Source organism: Lepidochelys olivacea, assembly GCF_965140295.1.
Source record: "Lepidochelys olivacea isolate rLepOli2 genome assembly, chromosome: 13".
Taxonomy (NCBI): Eukaryota; Metazoa; Chordata; order Testudines; family Cheloniidae; genus Lepidochelys; species Lepidochelys olivacea.
Genome location: NC_140423.1, coordinates 4,825,146 through 4,848,602, shown reverse-complemented (window position 1 = coordinate 4,848,602; position 23,457 = coordinate 4,825,146). Strand labels below are relative to the sequence as shown.

General features: G+C 48.6%; 1 protein-coding gene across 3 annotated transcripts in view; it reads left to right on the top strand.

Annotated features, from left to right (window-relative positions):
* SAMD10 (sterile alpha motif domain containing 10) overlaps positions 1 to 23,457 on the top strand; it is a 60,451-nt gene that overhangs the window by 19,570 nt on the left and 17,424 nt on the right. The window contains exons 2-6 of one of the 3 annotated variants that reach the window (XR_014713821.1): positions 62 to 246; positions 12,795 to 12,963; positions 18,828 to 18,968; positions 19,467 to 19,631; positions 20,084 to 21,631. Coding sequence is in view for 1 of the 3 variants with exons in the window: in XM_084645322.1 (XP_084501448.1) it covers positions 62 to 246; positions 12,795 to 12,963; positions 18,828 to 18,968; positions 20,084 to 20,106 (518 nt within the window). In the remaining 2 variants the exon portion in view is untranslated. Of the gene's footprint in view, positions 1 to 61; positions 247 to 12,794; positions 12,964 to 18,827; positions 18,969 to 19,466; positions 19,632 to 20,083; positions 22,468 to 23,457 lie in introns of those variants that run through there. The other 2 variants (XR_014713822.1, XM_084645322.1) reach the window with 2 other exon arrangements.

Genomic DNA, 23,457 nt, shown 5'->3' with positions numbered 1-23,457 from the left:
GAGGACGCTGGCGCATGGGGTATGTTTGTTGTCTTTCTGATATAATCATTCTCCTCCCCAGCCGCAGCCGCGCACTTCAGTTTCTGCCGGAACCTCCTGGAGCACACGGTGTCAGCCGAAAACCTCAACTACCGTCTGCAGCGGAACACGGGCAGCAGCCTCACCTGGCACGACGGGCGGAGTCAGAGGTCAGCAGGAGGCAGGACCGTCAAGCTCCTACAGCAGCCGGGAACCGAAGGCTCACAGGTACCCACCTGTCAGGAGTGTACGTTCCTCGCCTCTTATGGGACGCTAGCCATGTCTATGTGCACTGCTGAATGGCCCTTTGTGTTAGAGGGAGCCATTCCAGCATATTTCCAGCATGCTGTCCCCCTAACCCCCACCCTCTGGCAGTGCATGAGGTGTCAGAGTCATAGGCTCTGACTTGCTCTGATCTCCAACCTCACGCTCCTTTTGCCTGCCTAGCAGGGAAAGAGAAGGCCTGTTCTCCCAGACTGGTCCTGTAATGTGGTGAGCACCCTCCAAACTGACTGATTTTAAGGGGAGTGTCTCTCCCGCAGAGCTCAGAACCTCGCAAGAGCAGGCTCTTGGTTTTGCTTTACGTTCTCATGATGACTTCATAACCTGCAGAATTTAAGAGATGATTATTGAAAGGAGATTTTAAAAAAACCCACCTTGTGGAAGGAGTAGGAGTGGGGAGTGGAACTTGTCTCCCCTTTCCCCCGCAAGCATTGTTAATTCTCTTTTTTTGCAGGGCTTTGAAGCTGAAAAGAGAAGAGGTACTTTGATTAGTCAGGCTGCACCTGCCACTGGAGTTCAGTGGCACGTGGGTGCATCAGCAGAGTGCATGCTGGTGTCCTGCACTGAGCAGACGTGGTGACCTGGAGTGAGCATGGGCTCTCTGTTGTACAGACCGTGCCGCAGCGTCCCCTTTGGGTATGTCGATAGTGCAATTGGAGGTGTGATTGCCGCTCAGGTAGACATACCCGCCCTAGCTTCAGTCTAAGTGGGATGGATACAATAGCTGTGAAGACACAGCCACCCAAGCTAGGAATGCAAGTATGTCCCCAGGGTTCCAGGCCGGCTTGGACGGCCTGAGCTGCCATGTCTTCGCTGCTATTAGTACCCGTGCTAACTAGATTAAAAGTAGTGCAGGAGAGAGCTGCAATCACACACCTCCAACTGCAGTCTAGACTGGCCCTAAAGCCTGCTTTGTGCACGGCATTCAGTACCTGCCACTGAAGCCGAGGGGGTGTAATGCTAGATCTCTGCAGCAGAGATGAGCCTGAGCTACAGAGTCTGGACCGAACTCCCACAAAGTCCGGGGGTTTGGTTCTGGCCCCATCTCTGCAGTGACTGCCCCGGCGTTCTTTCTCCACAAAGCTGCCATGGGACAGCTCACTGCATTTTGCTCCAGCCAGGACTGGGGCACCTGCTGTTCTTTCATCGTCAAAGGTCTCACTACAGTCCTGATTGGCCTGTTGTGGCAGGAAGTCGGCAGGTGAACCCACAGGGACATTGTATTTGTTATTACAAGCTATTAACGATAAGGCACTAGTCAGTGCTGCCTCGTCACTGGAGTATTTCCAGGGAGGGAGGCAAAAGGTGCTGACATCAGCAATTCTGCATCATCGGTTCTTTCATTTCCAGTGCAAACTCCTGTTCATCAGAGGCTGAGTTAAGGGTGCCAGAAGCATTTCGCTTTGTGTCTCCAGCTCAGCGTCTCTCTGTGCAGAGACGAGGACCGTGTCTCTCTCTGGGCTGAATGTCTCGGCCTCTGATTTAATTCTGCAGCATTAGAAACCAACCCCACCAACTACAACCGGGCTTCAGAGTAATAGCCGTGTTAGTCTGTATTCGCAAAAAGAAAAGGAGTACTTGTGGCACCTTAGAGACTAACATTTATTTGAGCATAAGCTTTCGTGAGCTACAGCTCACTTCATCGGATGCATACTGTGGAAAGTACAGAAGATCTTTTTATACACACAAACCATGAAAAAATGGGTGGTTACCACTACAAAAGGTTGGTGCTTGAGGACCATTGAAGAGCTGGGGAGCCTTGCCATTGACTTTGAATCAGACCCTAAGAGAATATGCAGTGCGCGCATCTGGCTTTAAACTTGCAATATCTCATTCCAGCTGCGTGTTCATCCTGCCTTCTCCTGGCCAGGGTGCCGCTGAAGTTTAATTTCCTTTCCCCGGTGTTCAGTACGCACTGTGAGTGCAGGGGGGACAGTTCAGTGGCTCCCTCCCCTTTGTGACATGAGTTTGATGGGTTTCAGTCAAGTGCCCACAATCCAGTTTGTACTAACAGGGCCCACTTCCACTTGGCAGTGTTGGCAGAGAAGTCAAGGGCTAAAGACTTGTCCATAAGGCGGCTTAGTGCCTGGGAAGCAGGGGTGTGGATCTCCAGCACGCTAACTGGCTGCGCGGACCCTACTGCCATGCACTGAAAGGTCCCTAGGGCACTTTGACCCGCTGCTGCTTGACGTGGGAGTTGGTGAATGTGTGCTAGGGGACTTTTAGTGCCCAAGAGCAGGGACCACCTGGCCGGTCAGTGCGCAGCAAATTCACACAGCCTCAGCTTGCCACGCACTAAGTCTCTGTGTCCATAAACCCTAGGTGACCCATGGAGCTTAAACTCCCGTTTCAGCCTCCCAGGCAGCAGGGCTGAGTCTCCACGGACGGGCAGGCCAGCCTGAGGAAGCTGCCCTGCTGCAGTCTATGCTGAGCCCATTCTGTGGACAAAGAGAATCCACGCAGGTAGCTGACCCATCCTGCCCAACAGTGACCACTCTGCTCAGGACCCACGGCTGCATCCATGGACTGGCAGGCTCCTTTCCCCTGATGGAAATGTAATTTGTTCATAGGGGACAGGCAAAGGTCTCAAGCATTGGGTGAGTTTAACAGGGTCTTGATGAGAAAATCTCCAGCCCATCCAGCTGGAGCTCTGCAGTGACCGAGCTAGAGACGGGTCTGATGGCTGCAGCATGGGTGGTTTTATTTTAGTCCCTGCAGTGAACCCAGGGTGGCCTCCGGAGATGCTCCCTGGAGGGCATTTTTCTCTGGGATTAGAAAAACAAAGTAGATCTCACTCTCTCCCTGTGGTGATCCACCTCTGGGTCCCTGAGTAGTGGTGACCCACAGACTGTCAGCTGGGGCAGTGGGTCAGTGGAGAAATGCAGCTGTGGTCAGCAAGGTCTCTTGCTAGGAGAGAGGAAAATTTAAGTGACTTACCATCAGAAAAGGACCAGGCAGCAGCTAGGGCTGCAGCCCTGCCCTATGAGCCCTGGGTGCATCCCCTGACTTTCCCAACTCTGTCCCAAGCAGCCATTCTTGTACCCCTTTCCTTGAGCACCTGTGCAAAGTGATGGGGAAGTGGAGCTGGGATTGAGTCCTGGTTCACTGGGGACTAGGAAGCAAAGCTGCTGCCCCTGTCACACAGTCCCATCAGAAATGGGTCAGGGCATCCACTTGGTTTTTAATACTAACTGCTTTGAAGCTTGTCTTCTCTCCCTGCTGGCTGACTCCAAGTCCCCAAAGCAGGGATTCAAGGTGAGAGAGGTTTCAACTTTTGCTGTCCCTGCAAGCAAGAGAAGCTAATGAAGAAAAGCCTGGTGAATTAATGCAAAGCGATTTCACTGTATTCAAAACCCTTGCCTCGTAGCCCTTTCACATGTGACCCATAGAAGGAGGACATTAAAAGGCATCATACCTTGCAGATGGTTCCTTGGTCTCTTCCCAGTAGAACAGCCTTTAAGGCAGCCTCTACCTCGGTCCCTGAAACACTAGTGTTTGATATTCATGGCTGTGAGTTTATCAGAGAGACAGTTTAGTTCAGCCAGCTGGAAGAGGAGCCATTGATTCATTCCACTTCCCCATTTACCACCTTCAGGAGCCCAGGGACTCATGCTGAGCTTCCAGCTGAGCAGGAATAACAAGAGAGAGAACCTGCAGATGAGTATGGTTCAGGGTGTGCTGTTCCCACCCTTAGAGCCTGGTTCTCTGGACCCCAACTATAGCTTGAGGAAGTCCCACTGTGACTTTACTGCTCAGAACTGCAGCTGCCCAGGCCAGCAGAGAGAGTCTGAAGATCACTGGGGTGGGGAAAGGAGATTTGAAAGATTCTGATCTGGAGCAAGCAAAGGAAATATTTTATTATATGCTCTGAAAGAGTTTCCAGGTGCAAGGCTGCATCTGTTTGGCTTAGCGGTCACGTTCAAGGCAACGAGGTGTAATCTCAGCCAATTAGGGGGAGAGGTGATTTCAGACAGCTTGCCAATTTGTGAAAACGTGCTCAACCACCAAGAGTTTTGCATGGCTCACTCCTGTCTGGGGAAATTACGGGTTCCTAAGTGCCTATTACCCCGTGGGTGGGTTATTTGGATAAGTGGTGCTGTGGTCTCAGCATTGTTTCTTTGTTTGGTTTTAAAGAGCCATTGTTATGCTCGGGCACTTTGTTTTCCTTTTACCATCATTGCTTGTTACTTTGATATCTGTGGGCAAATAGTGGTGTTCTGCATTAGAACCAGCCCCTGGTGTTCCATGGTGCATGAATGGGAATGAACTGTGGGGACTCAGGCTGATTTTGGCCATAATGAGGAAAGGCTCCATACAGGCACGTAACAATCTCCTTCCTGCCCATGGTGCCGTTGAGCTCACTGGAAGATTTGCCCATGTAAGATCATAATCTTGTGAGTCCTCCACGATGGGGAAGAGACATGCAAAGATGTGCGTGGCACTTAAATGAGCAACTTGCTTAACACATGGAACCGAATCCTGGGTGTTTTGCATCTTTGCTAATTCCTACCCCCAGTGAATTCATTCTCCCAACACCCCTTTGAGGGAGTAAGGGTTGTGACCATTGTTGTCACCAAGACACAGAGAAGTTAAGTGATTTGCTCAACAGCAGGAATCCAAATCAGAGTCAGGATTAGGACTCTGAATTCTCTGGCTCCCACTCCTGTGCTCAAACCACTAGGTCAGGCCTTCATCAGAAAACATATCGGGTGTTGGAGAGAAAATGTTAAAGCCCAAAGTCCTTCCCCTCCTTACTCACCTCCCCGGAATATGAACCTTTTGAATATGTCTTGTTGCATTAGTTTCCGTGAGTCATGGGATATCCAACAGAAACTCTTTGTGACTCCTGGACCAGATTTCTGAAGGGTCTCAAAGCGTACGTCTATGTTATGCGTGCCGTTAATGTAACCTCATGCAAAGTGGGTAACTGCATGTGCAAATGCCAGTTCTGGTAACTAGTGTGTGCAGTTCCCCAATTTGTGCTCACAAAAATCATGGTAACAGTGCACACAAATGGAGTGTGTATTTAGGCTATTCAGTTGCTATTCAGATTCTTGGAAAATCTTTCCCTCCTGTACACACAGCACCAACACTCATGCATGTGCCCACACACATCTGAGCTATTTTCCCAAAATTCCCCCAAAAGATCTCGGGAGGGATTCTCCCGCGCCTTATAGCCCCTGTATGATGTAGTGGTGTACTGAGGCCTTAAACACTTCTAAGATGGCCAGGGGGAAATTCTCCTGGTACAGGCACTGTTGGCAGCTGATGGCTGCTCTACACAGACCCCCCTGAAGTGCTGATGGGCACGGCTCAGGATAGAAAGGGTCATGTCGGACCCACGGCTGTAATGCTGGGGGGATTCTGGAGCAGCGCTGTGTTGCAGAGCTGTAATTTAGCCCAGCTCTCTCCGGGGTCATTTTTGCCTTTGACTAATCCAAAATCAGGAGGAAGGAAAGGTGGCTTCCCCCACCTGCCCCTGGGCTGTACCAGTGTGCGTTATGCCACCTGGAGGCACAACACATGATCCTGCCCCCCAGGGCAAAGCTGCCGTTCAGCCTCATCCATCCTTGGATGCAAAATTTGCTCGAGAAAAAGCTCCACCCATCTGAGCACTCCTTGTGCATCCAATTGCCAATGTGTGAAGGGGGTGGATTTGGGGCATTCCTACCCTTGTTATCTCCAAGACGAAAAGTTGGCCGCACTCCAACACCTGCGGCTGCATAGAGGGGAGTCACAAAGGAGAACATTTAAGGTCATGGCTGATAAAAGGTACCAGATTGTCAGCAGGGACGGGGCAGCAAGTTCGTGTCACAGCTGCCCGTGGCTGGCTGGTGTTTGCCATTGCAGGGACATGGGACTAGTTTTAGTAATCCTGGAATGCCCAACTTCCTGGGCACTAATTGTCTCTCTTTGCCTGCTTAATTAGTCAGTGTTCACACAAGGAAGTTGATACTGCACATTGCAGTACAAACGCAACTGACCTTCTGAATCCTGGCATATTGCTTCTAGCCACTTCCAAACACCACCCCCTACTTCTTGCTTGCCTCGAATATGCCCCAGCCATATTCAGCATGTTTTGGCCCTTTCCTGAGCCGCAGTGGGCATTGGGGAATTCAGCTTCCTTCTGTCTCAGAAAAGCTGAATCTCAACAAAGACTCGGAAAAGAAAGCTCTTCCTTTCAAGGAGATGAGGACACGCAAAGGAGGAGGTTCCCTGTACAGAATCCAAACCAACTGGAAGAAGGGTGTGGGGTGGATAAGATCCTGCTTATCTAGGAGCAGGAGAGCAGTTCTATGGTCCTTCTCCCAGCTGCCCCCCCGACCCGCATGTCATCCAATGTGCTGTGACACATGGAGGGGCCGAGAAGTTAAATAACTTGTCCAAGGGCAGGTGGTAAGTGTGTGGCAGAGTCGAAAGCACAATCCTGATTCCCAATTCCCTGCTCTAACTACTGGCCCACCCTACCTCCCTAACACAGTGGCTAATAAGAAACATGTAAAAAATTCAGCCCTGGGCCATATGGGCAGTGACTGGGACCTGTGATCATTGGTGGAAGCTGTTTCTGAGCACGGTTTGACTCAGTGCTTCTGTGCAGAAAGGGGTCTTCTTATGGCCCCCAGCCCAGGTAGTTCCTGCAATGAGCTCTCCCAGAGCCCCATTGCTGTACTTGTGGGCTGTGCCAGCCTCCAGCCAAGGCTATTATTACCTTCCTTTTCAGAAGCACTAAAAAGTAACTGTGGACTTTGGTCTCCCAGGCCTATTTCCCCACCTAATTCGGCTGACTCCTGACAGGACGAGAACTCCTGCTGGCCAGAAACATTCTCCGTGAAGGATTGGAATAGTCAGCTCCCTGATACTGCTGCTCATGACATGTTATTTGCTTTGTACTGAGCTTAATCCAGGTTGCAATGGCCTTGCAACGCTGAAGTTTCTGTAAAAATCAAATGGGAAGAAGAAAACTTTACCACAACTCCAGAGCCATCTGCAGGCTTCAGAACTTGGCCAGGGCAACGAAGACACATAATGTACACCCAGGGCCAATGCTCCAGTCCCTGATGGGACATTCTGGTCTGCATGACATAGCGCTGTTCAGAATCAGAGTGCATGGGCCAGCTGCAGGAGGCAGCTTCTTCGGTGGGAGAGGGGAGACCATTTCCCAGGTGGGTGAAGGCGAAGGCAGGAATTTGGTGCCACAGGAACCCCAGTGAGGAACATATTTCTGACACAGGCTGGGAGGCAGGTTTAACCTTATCACATTGCCAACAGGATGAGTTTGAATCTTGGACTTTGTTTGCTGTCGAGAGCCCGCTAGAGTCAATGAAAGCGGGGATGCGCCACATTCCTCTGGCTGCACTGAAGCCATTGACAAGCCAGGTTCTACTGAATGTTGGCTGGAACACCATGAGAGTAAGGCCCAAAACTACTTGGGATTCTGGGTAAGGGAAGGGATGTGCCTTTCTGTCCCCCCATGGGGCTCTACAATCTGACTGCTTTTCAACGAGGCCTCTTCCCATATTGACCACTAAGAGAAAAGCTTCGAGCAAGGTTGACAATGACTAAGGCTGACAGGTAGGCCTTTGCTCTGGCGTGGCACCGAGGGTCACTGAGTGCTGAGCCCCGTGTTTCTCCATAAGGAATCCCATTTAACAGCTGAGGAAAGCAAGGCACACAGCGGATGAGAGACAAACACCTGTCAGGGATTGTCTAGACAATACTTAGTCCTGCTATGAGTGCAGGGGACTGGACTAGATGACCTCTCGAGGTCCTTCCACTCCTATGATTCTGTGACTTGCCCAGGGTGGCATGGTCATGCCAAGATTCCAATCCAGGCTCCTGGCCTGATGCTCTTAACTACTAGACATGCAGCCTCTAAAGAGGGGGGAAAGAAAGTGGATGCTCTACGGTTCTCTGCCTCCTAAGGTAGGGAGTTTATTGATAAAGGGTTTCTGTGGGGATATTTAGGGGATCCACAACTGGGGTGGGGTAGAGGGTGAGTGGTCCCCTGGAGTCCCTGTTTTGGTGGGTTTCCAGTTGTTAGCAGCCTGACTACAGAAAAACTCTTCTTACCAGCAAGCCGGCAGGTCCACCAGGACCAGAAGAGCCTTTGCTGAATCTCAAGCTGTTCTTGTACTCTTTCCATCCTCTTTAGAACAACAGGGTCCAGGTGTAAGTGATGCCATTGCACCAGCCCAGGCCTAGCTCCTAGCGCCATCAACAGGATTTTTGCATTTTGCTGGCGGTAACTTGCTGGTGCCTGGTTGACTAGCGTGGACCCTAGACAGGTCTATTAGCCCACTCATTTGCAGGAGCTGTGAGCTGCAGATGCAGTTCCGGCCCCTTTCTTTCCGTCACATAATGTGCAATGCATCTGTCCCTTCACCTCCCATTATTGGCGGCTGCTTCTTTCCACACTGAGCAGTTTAAATCAGACCAGTCCCTGCAATCTGTGAGGGTGGCCCCCTTGCTCTGGAGAGACTAGCAAGGAGCTAGTCACATGTTCCCTCACTCTGACTCTTTGTGAGTGTCCGAAGCCTGGGATGACTTCACTCCCAGTGCAAGCGGGATAAAGAATTTGGGGATGAGATGGAGACCGAGAGATTCTTGAAGCCAAAGGGGGACAGCAAGGGCCGGATGGCAAAGGACGGTGGGCTGCAGCTTCCGTACCCATCTCATGAGCATTGCAAAGCACAAGGCGGTTTTATGTGGCGGGAGGGGGTTTCTAGGTAGCTTTAATGTCTCAAATGTTGGGCTTAAATTCTGGGAGGACCATCCATGGAGCGGGCTGTGAAATGTCGCTCAAACTCCCCATTTGAATGCCTTGGCAGTATTTGGACCTCCCAGTCCGGTGCTGGGTATGTGCACTAAAACCATGGGACTGAGCACCGGGGGGGGGGGCAAGTCCCAGCCTGTTGTTATTGTTTCCAGGTCACACGTGGTGCCGCACACTCAGCCCTGCTGCTTTAGGACAGCAACTGGGGAGTCTTGCGCCCTGGCTTCGGGAGCCAGACCCTCTCTCAGAGAAGGGGTGAGTGTGAGGGCTCCTGGAGGTCTTGCTACCTGCTGGGTGGAGCTGCACTCTGCTGAAAAGTTTATGGAAAATACATAAGAGAGACTCTTTCCTGCATCAGGGGATGAGCCAACCTCTAATTGCCAGGGCAGGGAAGTGACTTCCCCATGAGCAAGCGGCCCCCATGGATGGGGTTTGCACCTTCCTCTGATTCATCTGGCACTGGCAGCTCTCAGAGATGGGATGTGAAACTCGGTGCATGACTGCTCTGCTCCGGCAATTCCTACGGGGACAGCAAGGCACCAGGCACTGCTGGGAAATGCCCTGGCTTGCTCAGTGGGGCATGTAAGCATTCAGGTCCCCTTTGGTCAGGGCTAACATCTAGTGATTTGGAGATTAACCCTGTCCCCTAAATGATCCTGCCACTACAGTGACCCTGCACCACTGCTTTTCCTCCCCACTGGACCTAGGGAACACACTGGAGAGGGCGGCTGATTTGGGTGCAGAAGGTCCTGGATGAGCCCTGTAACAGCTAGACCTGGGAGCTCATTGCTACTTGCCTTTGGGTGCAACCCTCCCCGGGAAGGGAGCTGAGGAAGGAGCTATCATCTCCTAGTACTATGTGTGACTGAGGCTTTCAGGGCAGGTGGAGGCAGGGGGAAGGAATAAATAAGTGCTTTCTGGCCTGTGCATTAGTGTGTAACGGCCCTGAGCATTCGTTGTAATTGGATTCCTAACTAGCAAAGTCACGGCTGGCTGGGGCATCTTCACAGAACGGTTCCCGGGAACGTCACATACGCTCTTCTGTGAAAGGGAAGGAAATAGCCCGTGACAGACCCCCCCCTTCCATCCCCCGCACCCCCATCAAGCCCCCGTCACAGAGATGAAATGAGAATTCAAAAAGATGGAGCTCTCCTGTTTATCCAGGGGAAGATGCAGCAGCCATGCCGGCATTAAATCACACACAGCAGGGGAGTGGGTGGTGTGACATCCTGGCACCCCCTTATTCACCATTGTCAGGTAATTAGGATATGTTTTGTACGAAGTATGCCTTGTGAGGTATCATTCTCAAAGTCTTGTCTGCTGGACAGTGATATCTCATTGGATTGTATGTGTTATCATCATATGTGAAGTTATGGAGTTTGGCTATGTGTGTGTTACCAAAATAAGTTGGAGGTTGAAAACACCCACAAGCAGCCTTTCACGTACAACAATAAAAAGGCCAAACAATGTTAATGGCTTATTGAGGAAATGCACACAAGGAGTACCCCAGAAACTGGGCACAATAGAAACCTCTCAGAGATAGCACTACCCAATGGGAACTGTCTGACCCAGGTCACAGCAAAAAAGCTTTCCAGCAAGGGGAAGAAGATATAAAAAGGGGGAAATGACATTGTGATGGTATCTCACTCTCCCTACAACAACACACCTGGAAACACCTGAGGAACAAAGACTGAACTGGGGGAAGTGAGGTCCCAGGCTAAAGGGATTTCTAGCCTATGTATGAAAACCTGGGAAACCCAGCCAGCAAAGCCAAGGCAGCTTGTGCCTTAAGAATCTGCCAACCTGTTTATCACTCAGGGTGAAAATTTGCTAATTCATATCCTACCTATCTAGTATGTTAAACCCAGTTTGTGGTTTTGTTTATTTACTAGGTAATCTGCTTTGATCTGTTGGCTATCACTTAAAATCTATCCTTTTGTAGTTAATAAACTTATTTTGTGGTTTAATCCAAACCAGTTTGCATTTGACTAAGGTATCTGGGAAAAATCTCCGTTTGGTTACCAAAAGTGTGCACGGTCTTCTTCACGTTGAGGGCGAGGCGGACCGGGTATTAAACCAGATTTGGCCAGGTTTGACCAAGGCAGGACGGTACTGCTCTGAGTCCTAGGCGGGCAAGCTGGTAGTTAGAGAGCCTGCATGTGACTGCAGCTGGGCATGTCCCTACCTGTGTAAATACTGGTGAAAGTGCAAAGCTTGGAGGGCTTTGCAATTTGTCACAGCAGCACAGTGTGAGAGGAAGCCCAGGCTGGTGGGTCAGAGGGCTCAGTAGTACTCCAGTTCCAGATAGCATCCCAGGGGAAACCCGTCACAGGTGGCTCAAGGACCGGCAATTGGAGAGATCGCCTTTAGGCCCTGGGTTGCTGGTTCTCATCCACCAGAGGTCGATGCTGATAATAAACTGTCTGCACCCTGTGTCAGGAGTTGGGCGGGTCTCAGCCCCATCCTCTCTGGACAGGTGCCTCCCGCAAACAATCCTCACCACTGATAGTGATTGGCAGCCTGCAGGGGAAGGTGCTGGGACTGGTGGATATGGAGGGAAGAGAGATGACAGAGTTATTTGTTTGGGGGAGGTCAGAGTATTGGCTTGATAGGCTTTGTGGGGCTCAGGTTGCAGTTACTCTTGGGAGCCTGCCTGCGCTTTTCTCTCCTCTCGGAGGCTCTTGTTCAAGAAACGCTCTGGCGAAAGAGCCTCCGTGATTATGGGTGCAAATCGGACGAGTGCACCTCCGAGGGCTAACGAGGCTGGGTCACGCCTCACTCGCCACGTGCAGGTGCATTTACCCCGTTTGCCCATGCAGCTCCGAGCACGTTGCTGGAGTGCTCTTGCAAAGACTTTTTTTTAAATATAGGTGCAGCTGGGCCTTGACTGTTTGAAAAGCAGCAGTAAGTTGTGAAGGTGCTTACTGGCGAGCAGCTGAGCACAGGTGCTATCTGCCTGTGCACTGAACGAAGACAAGCGGTGTTTGCATTGCTCCTGGCAGTACCTCTCAGTCAGGGCAGTACCATGAGCGACAATGCTTCTGAGACAAATGTTGCCATATTGTTAGTATTAGTCTGTATGTAGGCAACCTAGGAGCCCTGTTCTGCACCCCGTTGTGCTAGCCACTGTGCATACAAAGAGGGAAAGATGGTCCCTGTCCCACACAGCTTACAGTCTAAACACAGGATGAGGTAATGGGTGGAGAGAGCAGATGTGGGGAGGACAGACTGACAGGGAAATTATCCTGATTAGTACAGTAAGCAGCAGTCATAGCATGCCCATGCAATGCAGCATCCTTCCTGAATGCCTGCTTTCTGGGAAAGACAGGACAATGCAGGAGTAGAATATGCAGCTGGGGTGTGGTCAACAGGCTTGCCATGGATCCGAGTTCTCCTCTCTCCCTTCTGCAGTTGGTTTGTTAGCTTCCGTCCATGCATGGTTTCCTACAACTCGCCTGTGGCTGCTTCTGGACACGCCAATAAGAAAAAGACCATTAGGAGGGTTAGGATGATCTTACAAAGTATCTTGGGCAATGTTATGCAGGCATTCCTGCTACCGACTGTGGGGTTCTCCCTTCCAGACTATCCAAGCACCTCTCTTCTCCAGAGATGTTTCAGCCTGGCCTCTGTTCATCCCATGGCTGAGTTTTTTCTTCCTGGTGGTACTGAAGTCCATTAACACCCTCCCCTTTCTCTGTTTCCTGCTTCCAAACCTCTGTAGAGTCGTCCCTGTGATCACTATGGCATTTACCATACCAGCCCCACGCTAGGCAGCCTTACCAAGCCGGTGGTGTTATGGACCCAACAGGATGTGTGCAGATGGCTAAAGAAACACTGTCCCCATAACTATCTCATCTATGTGGAGGCCTTTTCCCATCACGCTATCACAGGTACAGTAGATGCTCCCTCTCCAGCTGGTACTAATTGAAAAATGCTGATGATGAGTAAAGACTTTCGGTGGTTGTTGCGTACAGGTGGTTTGGTTTATTAACAGAACTAGCCGAATGTGATTCACGTTTCCCCAACACCTCTCCCTCAAGACAGCTCAGTCCTCACCTGTAGCTAACACCACACTCAGAGCTAGAGGGGAGCCTTCAGCCAAACCCCTTGATCCAAATACCATTTCAGGGCCCAGGGGTTTGGAATCAACCCCCAGATCCGAACTCTGCACGAGACCCCTACCTCTATGAATCAAGCCAGAGTCATGCCTCTGTAGGGTAGGGTGCTGGGCCCAGCTCTGATCTGTCTGCACCCAAAGCCCAGGCCATTTAAAACCCTAGCTTACACTGCAGGGGGACTGTCTTTTGACAGGCAAAGTTGGTCTTTGGGTCCCATGAGGGTTTTGACATCCCTGATTTAAAGGGAAATTTCAGCTACTTTTCTTTCTTTAAGTAAGTTTCTCTCCCATTTCCCTGCTCAGGCAGCCATGGGGAGCATGAGAAGAGGCAGCAGCAAAAACTGCTTCACACTCCCACCCCAGAATGCTAAAACCGGCTCTAATCAGCCGACTTTCTTCCTGGCCCTCTGCTAATCAACACCTGGGAGGAGCTCCTTAGCCACAATCTCTTTAAGCTGACGGGTTCTGAGAAGGGCTAGGGGCTTTGTCAGGATGTCACAGCAGTCTTTTAAAATAAACTGTAAGGCAAGATCTTATGTTCAAGTATCTGTCTAGGCACCTGAAGGTGACATCGTGGAAGACGGATCTTCCATTGTTGTTTGCAGTGTAGCTGTGGCCGTGTTGGTCCCAGGATATCAGAGAGACAAGGCGGGTGAGGGAATATCTTTTATTGGACCAACTTCTGTTGGAGAAAGAGACAAGCTTTCAAGCTCCACAGAGCTTTTCTTCAGGTCTGGGAAAGGTGCACACTCCATATCTGATCTCCTTCCTCATCCTCAAAGGAAACCTGCACAACACCTTCAAAAGACAAGCCTGGGAGCTTACATTCATAACTGTGCTAGACATTAAAAATCATGGACTCAGTAACAGACACTGGATTTATGGCTCATTATAACAATCTGTATAACACACTAACCCTCTTTGTCCTGCATCTGCAGAGGTGTTAGCTGCCCACTTCACCTTGAATGGTCTCTTGCAACATGTGTTAACTCCTTAAGTTTAACAATCTGTTCCACTGTGACCCTCTGAGTACCTTTCCCAGACCTGAGGAATTGCTCTGTGTAAGATCAAAAGCTTGCCTTTTCAATCAACAGAAGTCAGTCCAATCAAAGCTATCACCTCCCCCACCTTATTTCTTTAATAAACAAGAGTCAGGGCTTACTATTTTAACAGCACAATTTAACCATTTCCAGTTTCTTTCCCAGTTCAGAATTTAGGCGGCTGTGGGTTTTGTGTGAAAAGAGGAAACGAGTGAACAGAAGGCTGTCCTCTTTAGAATCCTGTCACTCCAGAGTCTGAGTAGCTAGGTTCTCCACTGTTGTATCTGAGCACCTGGTAATGAGTCAGAGACTTTTATCCCCCACACCACCCCTGAGAGGTAGGAAAATATTAATCCCAGTCTATAGAAGTGGGACTGAGGCTAGGTTCAATTAAATGACTGGCCCAAGAGTCAGGCATTGAACCCAGGTCCTCTGAGTCCTTATCTTGTTCCCTAGTTACTAAGCCATTCTTCCTATCTGCCTTGCTGTTTATTGCTCTGCTCAATGCAGCAAGTAGACTCATCATCTCATATAATATTAATAAGGAGCCTGATGTGACCAAAAAAAAATGGAAGTGACTGGAAAAGTCAGTAGAAATGCAGAGATGATTGAGGATTAAATATTAAACAAATTTCCTGTTCCTCATAATATCAATTTCCTACCTCATCATTTGTTGCTGATTGCATTGCATGCCAAAAGCTGCAGGGTTAGACATGGGAACTTGTTCACCTTTTCATTCTGCAGCAGCCAAGGAAGAGGCTGAAAATGCCATCAAAAGCCTTTAACCCAATGATACACCAGAAAGTGGGCCCTCTGCACCTCAAATATGAGCAAAACGTGGAACTAAAGCTAAGGAACATTTTGCAGAATGTACATAATGTGTGAATGGGACAGTTTGCTCTGTTCTATATATTCAAATTCAGTTTACTTAGGTTTAGGTTGAGTTCAGATGCATCTACAAGGCAAATCATGCCTAGGTGGTGTATTAGAAATCAACAGTTGCAAAATCTCATAAGCTGTTCTTGCAAGAACGTTGACCCAAACTATCGACTATGATAATATCAGCTGGATAAAAATCTTAACAAATTGTTTTTTGCAAACAATTTCAAAATGTCTAAGTTGTTTCTGTTTTGCAGCATTCAAAACAGACCTATTTTTTTCATTGTCTGGGATTTTTAAAATGTATTTTGTTTTGTTTTTGCAAAACATTTTAATCTATTTTCATCAAAACCAGTTTTCAATACATAAAAATATTTGGATAATGCTTTTGATAAAGTGTTGTGAAAAAATTTGCAAAAGAAGACAAGCTTAAAAAAGTCACCAGCTTTTTGTGAATTTCTTTGTTTTCTAAAAAGGGCCATTTTTTGTTTTAAGAAAAATAAATGAAGCCAGCTCTGCTGATATCCTGATATTTTGCCCATCTCGGAAGACGTAAATCTAGTGAGATCAGCAGTTGTAGTAACACTTCCACCATCTTCAGTAAAAATCTCATCAGCGACTGTTCTCGCAAGATTTTGCTACATCCAAACAGAAACCAGAAAATACCAGAGACCTCTCCCAGTTCTGGATCCAACCTAGAACCAAAGCCCTAGGCAGTGGGTTAATATGTGAGGATCCACCCACTTCTCCCTCAAACTCTCAAAGGCTTCAGATCTGAGATTCTGCTACTGTCCTATGTCCCACACACACATACTATAGACAAAGTTCTGCCCTGGAATGCGTACACATGAATCCCTTTCATTTCAATGGATGGCTAAATTAGCATTACCAAAGGAGGACTCTAATCAGCTGATGAAGGTTGTAGCCAAGCTGTCACTGGGAATAACCACAAAGGCCAGGGCTCATTAGTTTGTTACAGAAAGGTAGTCAACACCAGCTCTTTCCCTGCTCCAGAAATAACAACAAAGCAAAGCAATAACCTAGTTCAAGAAGTTTCATTATAGTAAATACCTGCCGTTCTCAAGCGGTTAAAGGGTCTTTGATCTTCAGCCTCATATTGCACAATCTACCCACATTATGCAGGTATTGGTAACACTGCACATCTGGCCAGGTGTTATTGCTTACATATGTATTTAATATCGAGGTACCTGATAAGGTCACATAAATTACACTTTTTTCAGGTGTTAGACTGCAGCAGGGTATCCTAAAATAGTAAATCAGGGGCTGTTTGATCTGAAGAACAAAGGGATGTTTGTAGAAGAACATCAAGAAAGACAGTAAGCGAAGCTGCAGAATTAATATTTTAAAGTTTTCAATTAGCCAGCTGGGTGTTGGTAGTCAAAGTAGTGTCCGCTCCACGGGTGTGTCTCTCTGAGAGGACACCCAGAAAATGAATCAAGTCCCCACAAAGCAAACATAATTGACTCAGTCCCGGCCTCTTTTTTCTCCCTCTCTACCTCACACAGAACCACTAGTCTGCAGCCTGCTTTGTGAGGCAGAGATGGATAATACCATGCTTTGCCAGGAGAAGGCAGCGGGGAAGGGAGCGAGTGAGATGGGAAGCTGTATGCCTTTGTCTCATGCCCTAGAGGAATGATACGGCTCTAATGTAACAGCTCACCCAAGTCCTTGCATCGGAAATAAAGGAAGAATTAGCAAATGTACTCTGGGAGGCAGGGACAAAAGCTGGCTGTAAAACCCCTCTTCTGATAGCCCCTGGACTGGAGGAGAATGGCTGTGACTAAAAGCGCTGATGAGAACGTTAATGTGTTCTGATGGGTACTTCTAATTTAACTCCTCACATTGCCAGTATACCAGAGAAGAGCGGAGCCGGGGCATTCCAAACAATATGTCCTAATGCAGGAGATGGAGCTGACAAATAGAAAGCTCCTGCCTTTAGGGATTACGTGATCTGAGGGGCAAGCCCTTGACCCAAACTTTAAGATTAGGGCTCCCACCATGCCACTGTCTGACAACTGAGAGTTGTCCTTTTTAGGAATGCCAGAGGATGGTGAAGGGTGCCCAGTGACTGTTAGGTTCTGTTTGATTTAGCCCAGCCCTTAACAAGCAGGGTGAGTGACTAGATCTTTTGCTGAGACAGAAGATGGTCCTAGCCTTGTGTGAGTACTCGCACAGCCCTTGCAGCTGTGTCGTGGGAGAGCCCCGCGGGTTACCCTCTAGGGCAGGCTCACTGAACCCACAAATGGAATGTTTACACTGAGTGGCAATACACACTGGCAGTTGTGCATTCAACAGTAAACCCCCTGCTGGGAACAAGCGTGCCAGCATGGCTTTATTTGCAGAAAAACACCTCCCCCCGTTCCTGATTTTACTTTCCATGACCACCTGGAATAGGCCCTAGGTACAGCCCAGGCTCCTGTACTCCTTGCACGAGGCTCTGAGCAATAGAGCACTTACTGCCGGCCACAGAAGTCATTTTGACAGAGACATAAATCTTGTCAGTGCCGGACTGAGACTCTCCCCATGAAGGGAGCTGGGGAGAGTCATCAATATACAATTCAATTTCCGAACAGTCTTACTGGAGGTGCATTACGATTCAGCCTAAGAACATGATAAGGCAGCAGCTAACACTACATGTGTGCATCTCTGGTATAATTCTTTTGTATTGTAGGGTTGCTGCTGAGGCTGTTGCGTAGCTGTGTTAGGTGATCACTGCTGGAGGGGGCTGCATTTGTCACCATTTCTTCCCCTCCGCCCTTCTTGCCTTTCTGATTAACGGAATTCAGGTTCTTATTTGTTCTGCATTTGGGGGATGAATTTTCAACATGCCCCTCCCCATTAGCAGATACAAATGCCAAGTTATATGTGTGGATGTTTGATGTTTTCAGCTTGATCATGTGGCCGTTACTCATGGGGCACTTTTGAAGCCTGTTTGGGTACCTGGCCTCACTGTGCTAGGACTCTTCCTGATGGCTGCCTGTTGGAAGCATGCACCTTTTGACCCAAGTGGTTAGCCAAAAATTCAAGGTCTTGTGGGCTGTTCCAGTTAGGAGGAGAAATTGGTGATGGAATCAGGTGATTCTCTGATGCAGTCCTGTTGATTTGCATAGAATGTACAAAGTCCTGTTTCCCTAAACCAGCAGGAATCAAATAACAAGAGATGGCGTCTTTGTTCTGAGCCCCTTTTCCAGCCACCGCTTAGCCCAAAAGCTCTCTCTTAGCTTTTCTCAGGGCCACGTTGCTAGTGCTTTTTCTGACAGCGTCCTTGGCTTTCTGCTGCTTCTCACCCTGCTTCTCTGGTCTACTTCCTGTGTCTCTGAGACACCCAGACACCCACAGCTCCACCAATCAATGCCCCAGCCCCTGTGTTTGCCATGACAGTTCCCAGGGAAACCCCTTGGGCCTCAGACTTCAATTTTTACTCAAGCCTTGCCAAATGCCTGTTTTTGGTGGTGGCTCCTATTGTTTCAGCTATCTGGTTATAGGAAGGAGTTTAGTGGCTTTTTTACATCCATCCTGGCAGCTGCTACACCCACCAACTCCAACAGTGGTTAACCCAGCGCCTGCCTATGGAATCTGGCCGGTGTTCCCAGCGCCTGGCTTTCCTAAGCACTCACCATTTCACCGCTGACGCGAGTCAGAGCTATCTTGCTCCGTCACTCTGAATGAGCGCTGTCTCTTCGCTTGCATTCGGCAGGTCGGGCACTGTTGCGGCTGAACGCAGAGAAGCTGCAGCGTATGGGCATTATTCACGAGTCTCAGCGGCAGGAGGTCCTCCAGCAAGTCCTGCAACTCCAGGTGCGGGAGGAGGTCCGGAACCTACAGCTGCTCAGCCAAGGTACTTGGGAGGGCGAGGAGGGGCTGTGAAGCAGCAGCCATGAATCCTTTGGTGACTGCAGTGGTACGTGCCTTGCTCTGCCGTCATTGGGTAAATGCCAACATTCTTGGGGCCTGAAAGGGGAAAAGGGTCAGATGGCTTGGGCTAGGTAATGGATTGTGGCATGTTTCGTCTGTAGGTCACCAGTTCGAATCCAGCCCGGGTCGGCTCTGACTGACAGTTGTTGTGGCCAATGGCTATGTGGTGGCCTGCATGCAATCGGTTTGATGATGTCAGTTCCCTGGGGATAGGTGACCTCCTCCCAAAAGCAACCCCCATTAAGTACTACCTAGGATCCCAGGCATGAGAACCATTCTTCTGCCCTTGGCATCGTCACTACAGAACAGGGCTCAGCTACACTGTGGAGCTTCTGCTTTCTTGGAGATTAGCAGAGAGCATCAGTCAGCTCCTTCCGCTGACACAGGCAATGCCATTGTTCCTTTTGCAACACTGTCTTAGACCCAAGCCACAGCCGGGGACCTTCCATGGTGCCTTAGCCTGCTCTCCCAGGATTTCTCAAGGCTCAAGCCCAAAATGAGGACTGCAAGGGAATAGAGGAGGAAACTTGGAACAATACAGGACTGAATTCTCTGACGCTGCTTCCTTTAGGGCCATATTCCCGACGTAAGTCATAGCAAAGCTGAGTCTAAGCCAAGGGCCCCTTCCATTAGCAGTGAGGGACAGCTGGCTCTCTGGGGTGCAGCACGGCATTTGTGATAGCTGTAAAGAGGCAGCGAAGTTCTCTGTGCTTTGCAGTGGGCACGGTCTCTAAGGCCTGGTCTGCACTCAAAAATTAGGTCAGCCCAGCAACATCGCTCAGGGGTGTGAAAAATCATAGTTAAGCCGACCTAGCCCATGGTGTAGATGGGGTAGAAGAAATGTTGATCTAGCTACTGCCTCTGAGGGGGTGGATTACCTACTCCGATGGGCTCTTGGCATAGGTGGTGTTTACACAGGAGCACGATAGTGGTGCTGCTGTAGCCATTCCGCAGTAGAGTTTCAGGTGTAGACAAGCCCTAAGCTATTGCACTGCAGGCTTGGCGTTCATCCTCTTCTCTCTTTCCTCCTTATTCCAGCTTCTTTTGGAAACGTCTCCTAGCCGAGCCGTCTGTTCGGCAGATTGTTCCAACACTGTGAACCGAGCACCTCTGGGATGGACTGTGGACCACAGATATGAAAACCTGAATCGCATGCTTGGAATATAAAGAGACAGTTTCCAAACCGCTCATGGGTCTTCTCTCCCTCCCTTCTCTCTCTCTCTCTCTCTCGGTCTCTCTTTTATTAATATTTTCCTGTGCAGAGTTCAGACATTTTCTCCAGCAGACATGGCTGACAATTAGAGGCAAACTAGGAAAATGGTCACCAGGACATGTGACATGCTCCCCTCTGGGATCCAGTCAATCACAGGGGGAAAGACCTCAAGATGAATGTGGTAGCTGGAGACAGTTCATTTTAAGGTCATTCTTAGGACTAATGACATGGTCATTCTTGGGACTAATCAAAACCATGCACCGTGAAACCACATGTGCCCCAATGACATGCTTTAACCAGGAGGGCCTCTGGGCCCAGCGGAGGCTGCAGATGTCCCCAGACTCTGCTAGTGTCAATGCCTCAGAGCTTACTGGGGAAGCTTTAGTTCTCTCTTCAGACTGGGCTGTCTTCCAGTGTCCTAGGAGATAACGTTAGCAGCAGCAAATAAGATGACTGGACAAGCCAGAAAAACTAACGGCAGAGCCAAACCCCCAGAGATTGGCTTCGCTTTGTGAATTAAAGAGCTGAGTCACTGAAGCCAGAACGCTTACCCATAAAAGAGAACATGCAGGATCCACACACTCGATAAGGTCACTGTGACCTCTGAGAAGCAGCACCAAGAAACATTCATTGGGCTGGCCTTGTCCTCATTTATGGGAATATGGAGGAACCCTGATTAGTTGGTCTGCTTTGGCTCCACCCACCTCTGTGACTGGTTTCTGCACTGCCGATGCAGTCAGAGCCGAGGGAGAACAGGCAGTCCTCTTTGTAAAGCTCAGAAATGTTGGCTGAGGGAAACTATGCCGTGGCCAAAGGCCTTGCCTGACTGTCAGCCTACAAAACGGCAAGCTCCTAACAGTTCATGAAGCTCACACTGGCTGTATTTATAATGCGGTGGAGCCTCCGGGGTAGTTTGGTGCAACAGGATGTGGTGGCAGGACTGGGCAGGAGACTGGCTTAAGGGCTGAGAATCAAGAGTTCTTTGATGCAATATTCCATTGCTTTTGTGTCCTCTCATACCCTTCATCTAGAGAACTCCTTATAAAACCTCCATGTTTGTTTATATTTTTTCCCCTGGTTCATTTGCATTTCGAGCTTTCACCCAGGGTTCTGTTCTGAATTCTGATTCTCCACCGCACACAATAATCCAGGTCTGAAGCCTGAACTGCTAACCAGGAGCATCCTGGCATTGCTGCTGCTTGCCCTGGCTCATGAAATGCAGGCGCCTTTCTGGCCTCCGTGACATGATTAGTACCAGCAGCACTCCTTTACCATCACATCTGGCCCCCTCCTTGCACACCCCACCCTGGTAAGGCAGGCATTGCTTCTGCAACAGTTGGCTGATATATCACATTTCACAAACTAGCAGGCAGGTAAGAAACTGTGAAACAAACCCTGGAATTTTCATCTGTGGGGTCTCTCTCTGGTATGTCTCAGACTTTCCATTCTTTTGTAACTTTCGGTGAATAGGGCAAACCTATGCACCCAGAAAGCAGTCAGAAGTGTCATCAGTCCTAAGTATCTGGGCCCAGGGCTTCTCCACCCACATTTGCTGTACACCCTCAAATTTCTCAGGCCAGAAACAAAAACCAAACAAGGCTCGTCTTATCTGCCCATTGTCTTATCTAGAGCTGGGCAAACTATTTGCAGTGAAAAATTTATCCTATGAATCTAGCTGTTTTTTCGGTTAACAAAGGAATAGGCTTTGCTTTTTTGTATGGATTTGCCCATTATTTGATATTACTCAGCAGGTGATTTTGTAAACATTTCAGGTTACGCAGAGCAAGAACCAATAGTTGGAAGCAGAAGGTAGATAAAATTAAAACTGGAAACAAAATGAAAAATGTTAATAGCAAGGGTAATTGACTTCTGAAATGGCTTACCAAGGGCTGTGGTAAGTTCTCTGTCTTTTGAAGTATTTAAATCAGAATTGGATGCCTTTCTAAACAAGATGCTCTAGTTTAACCACAAGTTATTAAACTAGATGGGTGAAATATTGTGGTCTGTGTTATGCAAGAGGGCAGACTGGATGACTGTAGTATAATAGCCTCTTCTGGTCTTCAAACATATGAATCAGTCAGAAACAATTACTTTGAGTATTCACATAGCAATATCTGTGTGATTGGTCACTTAAGTCACATGGTATTCTTGCTGCATCCTGATTGGATGACTCATGAGCAGGTATCCTAGTTTTTGGTGATTGAAAAACAAAACAAAATTCTCTGATGAAAAAAACCATAAAAATCCACATTTTTCTGCGATTAAAATGAAAAGTTGAACTTTAGTTTCCCTAGCCACAATATATAGAGCTATCAGTTAAACACAATATTTTATTGATATATTTACAATTTTTAAGCCGACAGGGCCGGGCCCTGCCCATTCTCCTGATTATCTGAATTTTTGATTATCCGGTCTGGCTCCTGTTCCAATTAGATGAGATAATCGGGGTTCCACTGTTTATGTTTTTATTTGTTCACAAAATATAAAAACTAAAGATTCTCTGTAAAAATGCAAATTCCACATTTTTCCATGGCAGATGGTTTTCTAGGATCCCTGCTCATGCGTAGCTTTCAAGCTGGTTGCGTGAACTCTCCTGATCCAAATGCTACGGAAAGTACTCCTTCATAGGCGTATCCACAATTACTCTTTCCATGAACATCCTTGGGAATGAAATAGGCTTGCACACATCATCCCACAAAGGGCTAAAATAAGGTGTGAGTACCTTCAAAGGAAATTTGTGGGATTTATACCTAGATAACGCTTATGCCTCATTCACCCAGCTCTGGCCCTGTCTCTGTGCAAAGCAAACGGACTTGCACTTGAGCCCTGTTGACTCAATGCAATCAGAGTTTGCTAAGAGGCTATTTTTTCTTTTAAACAGCCCAGCACAAAATACTCAGAACGTCTGCAGCTTAAAAATAGACTGGACCAGCCTGTTGACTCTGTAGTGATGCAGAGGGCACCTGTATAGATGACATCCAGAAAAGCAGTACACTTCAGAAGTGTCACGCGGGGGGAGATGCAGGCGGGAGGGACTTACAACTGTCTCAGAGTGCCCCATGTGATGGGCAGGGGTGGCTGTGGGCATCTCAAAAGAAAGACTTGTCCTTTTAATTTTTGACTGTTTAAAATCCAAAACAATTCCACAGAAATGCTACAGAAAGGAGAATCAAGGAGCCTGTAATCTTTGCCCCTGTGG